Raw genomic sequence first — 6,958 nt, forward strand, 5'->3', positions numbered from 1 at the left:
TGAGCCATAAAAAAGACTGAAATCTTGCTACTTACAATACATGGATGGACCTAGAGGGTATTTTACTAAGTGAAATATATCAGACGGAGAAAGACAAATACCATATGATTTCACTTATATGTGGAATCTAAAAAACAAAACAAAACAAGACAGAAACAGACTCACAGATACAGAGAAGAAACAGGTGGTTGCCAAGGGGGAGGGGGTAGGTGGTTCAGTGAAAGAGGCGAGGGACATTAAGGTACACACTTTCATTACAAAATACTTGAGTCACAGGGATGAAATGTACAGCATGGGGAATATAGTCAATAATATTGTAATAACTTTGTATGGTGAGAGATGATAACTAGACCTATGTACATTTTGTAACGTACAGAAATACTGAGTGCCTATGTTGTGCACCTGGTACTAACATAATGTTGTAGGTCAATTATTCTTCAATGTTTAAAAAATGGGCAAAAGATATGGATACCTCACCAAAGAAGATATACGGATGACAAGCATATGAAAAGATGCTCAACATCATATGTCATTACAGAACTGCAAATTAAAATTAACAATGAGATACGACTACATACCTATTAAAATGACTGAACTCTAAAATACTGACAAAATTAAATGCTGGAGAGAATATGGAGCAAGAGGAACTCTCATTTGTTGCTGGTGAAAATGCAAAATGGTACAGCCACTTTGGAAGACAGTTACCTATTTTTAACAAAGCTAAACATAGCTTCAGCATATGATCCAGCAATCACTCTATTGTATAATACATCCAAACAATAGAATGTTATTCAGCAATAAAAAGAAATGACATATCAGGCTTCAGAAAAACATGGAAGAGGCTTAGATGCATATTGCTAAGTGAAAGAAGCTAATATGAAAATGCTACATGCTGTATGACTCCAACTATATGATGTTCTGGCAAAACTACACCTAAAAATATCAGTGGTTACCTGGGGATGGGAGGAGGGGACGAACAGGTGAAGCACACAGAATTTTTAGGTCAATGAAATTATTCTGTATGATACTGTAGTGATGGATACATGACATTATGCATTTGTCAATTTTTACAGGCATACCTCCGAGATACTGCAGGTTTGGTTTCAGACCACTACAATAAAGCAAATCACACAAATTTTTATGTTTCCCAGGGCATATAAAAGCTATGTCTACACTGTACTGTAGTCTATTAAATGTGCAATAGCATTATGTCTTAAAAAAACAATGTATACACCTTAATTAAAAAATAATGCTGTTGAGAAAATAACGTTGATAGACTTGCTGGATGAAGGGTTGCCACAATCCTTCAATTTGTAAAATACTCAGTATCTGCAAAGAGCAATAAAAGGAGGTATGCCTATATAACCTAACTTAGACTTCAGTTAATAATAATGTATCAATATTGGTCCATCCACTGTAACAAATATGCCACACTAACGCAAAATATTAATAATAGGGAAAATTGTGTGGGAAGGGAAAGTGGGGATATGGGAATTCTCTATACTTTCTGTTGAATTTTACTGAAAAGTTAACTTTTTCAAAAATAATGCCTATTAATATTTTAAAAATCAAAATTTATCTTAAACAAGTGGTTGAAGTGGGAAAATAATAGAAAGTATATAACTTTTTTATTTAAAAAAGCAAACAAACAACAACAAAAAGAATAGTACTGTAGCGTGTTCACACTCCCCTATATGTACCTACTTTAAACCTTCAGAATCAAAATCTAGTTGGATGCACTCATCTTTAGGGGAAAGCAGCAAATGAACAGAGAAGACTCTATCATTCACACTGTAAATGTTTCAGTATTGCTTACATCTGCTTTGGAAAATATGTTTTTTCCTTTAAAAAGAATTTAAAAAGCAGGATGCAAACCTATGGCAAATACCTCATGAGAAACAAAACACTGCATGGGCTCAATCTCTGCCTCTACGAAATCAAACATGACATTTTGCTTCCCAATATTCTTCTAAGACTTTCACATACACTATCACCTTTTATCTCCATATAGGAGACTTTCATCACGTTACACACAAGAACTCTTAAACCCCAAAAGATAAAAACTTACTTAAGACTTCAGAACTAGTCAGTGCTGAACTCAGAGGTAGAATTCTAATATATTTCACTGCAATGCTGCTGCTCACTGTTGAGTTCCACGTTTGGAGTTAAGTCATGGTTCTGACAGTTATTAGAGGCTAATCCTCAGCAGCTTAACATTTTCCAAGCCTCAGGTTCCTCCTTTCCAATGTTTGAAAAATACTCCCAGTGTTTTATAAACTTGTTAAATTTTGTATGTATAACAGGTGGGACATTGCTAAAGAGTAGCCATTACTATACTATATATAAAATGCTGGACATCCCTGAACATTATACCTATATTGCTTCTAACGTGACATTCAAAAGCTTGACATTTAGTATCTACTAAGGCCGAACATTCTTATTCTCTATAATACAACAATTCCACTCCTAGGTATTCACTCCACTGAAACGCACATACATGTCCATCAAAATGGACACATGTTCACTGAATGCTCAGAGCACTATTCCTAAGAGTCCTAAACTGAAAACTACCAAATGTCCATAGGCAATAAAATTGTCAAATACATTTACGATCACAAAATGAAATATTATTTGGCAGTGATAATGAACAATCTACAACTACACCCAACAAAACGATGAATCTCACAAACGTAATGAATGTTGAGCGAAAGCAGACACTAAAAAAGGCACACTGAAGGATTCATCACCATAAAATGCAGAGTTGGGAAAAACTAGCCCGTTTTGTTGGACTCGGATAGAGCACCTTGGGGAAGGGAAAGTGACTGGAGCAGAAATGAGGGTGGCTTCTAGAGAAGTAATGATGTTTCTGGATCCTTGTGCTTGGTTACCCCAAGTATGTTCGGGTTGTGAAATTCATTAAAATACACACTTATAATTTATTCACTTTTTGTGTGTGTATAACTCATTAAAAGTTAGGGGGGAAAAAGGTTGTCCTTTTCCATGGGGAGGCTGGAATTCTTGGTATTCTGCCTAAAGTCATTCAGCTCTGGTTTCACCACGAATCCATACCCAACAAGTTTCACTCCCACGAGGGAGAGGTTTGAGAAGAGGCGTATACGCGGGCGGGCTGGGCGCCACAGCCGGACAGCAGGACATCCCGGTACGCCCCGCCCTGCGCCTAGAGAACGACCTGGCGCTTTTACCTCAGACGAGTCGAGGACGCGGGGTCCACTGACCTGAAGCCCCAGGACGCCTCCTGAGGCGGCTCAGCCACGGGCCTTTCTCGGCGCCAGGCGACGCCTGACCCCGTCGGGCCTCACGGCGCGATCCAACAGGCCTGAAGCAAAACTCCGCCAGCCGCCTGCGCTTTCACGCTGAGGGTCGGGACCGCGGCCGTGCGCCGGGGATGTCGGTGACAGTGACGCTGGAGCCGGCGGGCCGCTGCCGCTGGGACGAGCCGGTGCGCATCGCCGTGCGCGGCCTGGCCCCGGGGCAGCCGGTCACGCTGCGCGCGTCCCTGCGCGACGAGAAGGACGCGCTCTTCCGAGCCCACGCGCGCTACTGCGCCGACGCCCACGGCGAGCTGGACCTGGAGCGCGCGCCCGCGCTGGGCGGCAGCTTCGCGGGGCTCGAGCCCATGGGGCTTCTCTGGGCTCTGGAGCCCGAGAAGCCTTTTTGGCGGTTTCTGAAGCGGGACGTGCAGACGCCCTTCGCCGTGGAGCTGGAGGTGCTCGATGGCCACGACCCTGACGCCCAGTGGCTCCTGGGCCGCGCGGTGCACGAGCGCGACTTCCTGGCGCCCGGGGTGCGGCGCGAGCCCGTGCGCGCGGGCCGGGTGCGCGCCACGCTCTTCCTGCCGCCGGGTAAGGCTGGGGTGCTGGGACCTCGACAGCATGTTCCCTGGGCTGCCTTGGTTTCTGATACCGCCTCCCAGGGAATTTGGCTTGGGAGCACGGTCAGAGAAGCGGATGTTGACTAAATCAGCGACCTGACAGCCACATTGGAGGCTTTTGATATGTTCCGCACTGTGCTACGCGTTTTGCTTGCATTATCTCTTTTAATCTCTATACTATCCCAATGAGGTGGATACTGTTATTATGCAGATAAAAACAAAAGGACTGGATGGGGTCGGTAGGTTCACTTTGCTATTAATAACTACGCTACAGATCTCTACAGGCATCGGCTGATCGCTTTTACACTAAACGATGACGGTCAAAGGAATCTATTGCCATGTCTCCCTTCTGTAGTGTCCTGGGTACATTGGGCCCCTTACCCACTTTTTCATGTTCCTCTCTACCACAGATCACTTTTCAGACTTTACTGCCTTCCTCACCTGTAGCCTCGCCAGGTATTTCTTTTTCTTTCCTCTAAGTAAACATCTGAATCAAAAATAACGCCAAGGGTTGGTGCAACACAATATAAAGCTTTGTTTTCTTAACTCTGTGTCCAATCCTGTAACAGAACACTGCAATTCAACACTGTCTAAAAGGTGAAATTCCTCCTTCCATGATGCAGTCATTAGACTTTGTTACCCTCCCTTACAACTAAAGATTCTTAGAACCTTGGAGATAATTTGGAACTTGTATCCCTTGTCAATGATGACTCAGGAAAACGTTTCCTTTGATTCACGGGGAACCCACTAAATACTTTAGAAAGCTCTCTAAAAGGAAAGCAATTTCTTTAAATTATATAATACCTTCTGTTTATAATATTACCTTCTCTAGGACCAGGACCTTTCCCAGGGATCATTGACATCTTTGGTGTTGGAGGAGCCCTGTTGGAATATCGGGCCAGCCTTCTGGCTGGCCATGGCTTTGCCACGTTGGCTCTAGCTTATTGTGATTTTGAAGATCTTCCCAAGAAATTCGACACCATACACCTGGACTACTTTGAAGAAGCCCTGTGCTACATGCTTCAACACACCCAGGTTCTCCTAATGTCCTTTATCATTCTCTCTAGAACTACCTCCAGAGAGGGTGTCACTTTGCACTCACCTGTGCCAGGTGCATTGATGCTGCTCTATTCTTCTTTCACAGAAATTTCTTCTACTCCACTTTCTCTGTCAGATGGATTAATATTGCAGAATTCACTGTAAAATTCATGTGATATTTTATTTTAGGGAATTATGTAATAATATTAAAATTTCTTTTGCAAGTGGAGTTTCTAAATTTTTAGCTTTGTATGCTTTTTAATCTTTATTTTTCTGATAGCAGAGTATGTTCTCAGATTTTGATCAAAACTTGTCCACCCATTTCATAAGCTTAGAACCACTCAGTTGGACTCTGAAGTTTTACTTTGTTTCTATAAAGTTAATCATTTGTCAATATATATTTAGATGGGGTCTGATGAAATATTCACTTCTTGGAACAGAATTTGGTTCCACACAGATGCCCAGGAACACTGATGCTTTAATTCAATCTGAATGAAGCTCTGAAATTGACAGGCTCCAATGACTCAGCATTCTCTAGTGGATGACTCTCTGGAAGTTTGCAACCAATTCCCAAATTTGCCAGTGAGTTTAAGATTTGTTTGCCATGTGTCCAGCAAGATAGTCTCTGCATGGAAAGAAACTCTGTCAGCTGAGGTTGAGTCTCTTGTGGCCAATTCACAAATTAAAGCTAGCAGCATCTCTAGTTGCATTTAGAAAAACATTTTTCTGTTGGGTAGGTTCTTGACTTTTGACTCTTGTCCCTTCTTTTCTTCCAGGTAAAGGGCCCTGGCATTGGACTTCTGGGCATTTCTTTAGGGGCTGATATTTGTCTCTCCATGGCCTCATTTTTGAAGAACATCTCAGCCACAGTTTCCATCAATGGATCTGGCTTCAATGGAAACAAAGCCATATACTACAAGGAGAATAGCATTCCACCACTGGGCCATGACCTGAGGAGAATGAAGGTAGCTTTTTCAGGCCTCCTGGACATTGTGGATATAAGGAATGATATTGTAGGGGGATGTGAGAACCCCTGCATGATTCCAATAGAGAAGGCCCAGGGGCCCATCCTCTTCATTGTTGGTCAGGATGACCATAACTGGAGGAGTGAGTTATACGCCCAGATAGCCTCTGAACGGTTACAGGCCCATGGAAAGGAAAAACCCCAGATCATCTCTTACCCTGGGACTGGGCATTACATTGAGCCTCCTTACTTCCCCATGTGCCCAGCTTCCCTACACAAATTATTGGACAAACCTGTGATCTGGGGTGGGGAGCCCAGGGCTCATTCTAAGGCCCAGGTAGATGCTTGGAAGCAAATTCTAACCTTCTTCACCAAACACCTTGGAGCCTGTCCCAAATTGTAATGCCCCAAATTGTAATTGGTCTGTTATTGACAGGAGAGATTCAAGGTCAGATTTTAGTGTTTAATAATCTTATGTGAATCACTTGTCCCCTGGATAACACTAAATTCATGTCATTGGTATTAATGCAATATTTTAGGTAACTTTTTTGAGATTAATTTTGTCATTAATTTTTCTAATGTAACACATGCCTATTGTAGAAGATTCAATTAGAAGTATACAATACTAAATAGTAAAAAGTATCACCACTATTAAAATTTGTGTTTTCATCTAGATTTTTTTACTTAACACTTTGAGGCACAGATGAAATTTAAAGCTGAACAAATACTGGGCTACTTTTTCCATCACTGGGAGAGAATGGCCATTCAGTGTTTGCTACTGGTTCAACTACTGGTAGCAGGGTAGAATTTTCTTTGGCTAAAATATACAGAGAGGTGTTGACAGAAGGAAAGCCAGACTGACCTTTTTCTCATGGAGATTAGAGAAGAATCCTCTGAGAGGAGTTACGGTCAGAAGGGGAGCATCTGGCTCTAGATGGTTAAGTCAAAACTCTGTTCCAAAGGTGGTTGACTATGAGCTATTTTCCTTTTTGCTTCCTGGCTCTAAGAACAGACTTTGGAAAACCATACTGTGACATTCTTACAGGCATCATCATCACTTTCTT

General features: G+C 42.2%; 2 protein-coding genes across 7 annotated transcripts in view; one reads left to right on the forward strand and one right to left on the reverse strand.

Annotated features, from left to right (window-relative positions):
* HEATR4 (HEAT repeat containing 4) overlaps window positions 1-5,072 on the reverse strand; it is an 88,797-nt gene extending 83,725 nt beyond the window's left edge. For 5 of the 6 annotated variants that reach the window (XM_059914595.1, XM_059914596.1, XM_059914597.1 and 2 more), the window contains exon 1: window positions 3,237-3,761. The gene's annotated coding sequence lies outside the window, so the exon portion shown is untranslated. Of the gene's footprint in view, window positions 1-3,236; window positions 3,762-4,994 lie in introns of those variants that run through there. The other variant, XM_059914594.1, reaches the window with a different exon arrangement.
* ACOT4 (acyl-CoA thioesterase 4) lies at window positions 3,100-6,480 on the forward strand. The gene is made up of 3 exons (XM_059914605.1): window positions 3,100-3,863; window positions 4,725-4,927; window positions 5,707-6,480. The coding sequence occupies exons 1-3, from the start codon at window positions 3,407-3,409 to the stop codon at window positions 6,295-6,297; spliced, it is 1,251 nt and encodes a 416-aa protein (XP_059770588.1). The 5' UTR covers window positions 3,100-3,406; the 3' UTR covers window positions 6,298-6,480.
* Window positions 6,481-6,958: the final 478 nt, after the last annotated feature.

The sequence above is a fragment of the Balaenoptera ricei genome, chromosome 2, assembly GCF_028023285.1.
Source record: "Balaenoptera ricei isolate mBalRic1 chromosome 2, mBalRic1.hap2, whole genome shotgun sequence".
Lineage (NCBI taxonomy): Eukaryota > Metazoa > Chordata > Mammalia > Artiodactyla > Balaenopteridae > Balaenoptera > Balaenoptera ricei.

What these genes read in the sequence shown, in the direction of transcription:
- ACOT4 (XM_059914605.1), top strand. Translation starts at nt 3,407, where the DNA reads ATGTCGGTGACAGTGACGCTGGAGCCGGCGGGCCGCTGCCGCTGGGAC. An exon ending in CACGCTCTTCCTGCCGCCGG is followed by an intron (nt 3,864 to 4,724) that starts GTAAGGCTGGGG and finishes TACCTTCTCTAG; the next exon opens with GACCAGGACCTTTCCCAGGG. An exon ending in ACATGCTTCAACACACCCAG is followed by an intron (nt 4,928 to 5,706) that starts GTTCTCCTAATG and finishes CTTTTCTTCCAG; the next exon opens with GTAAAGGGCCCTGGCATTGG.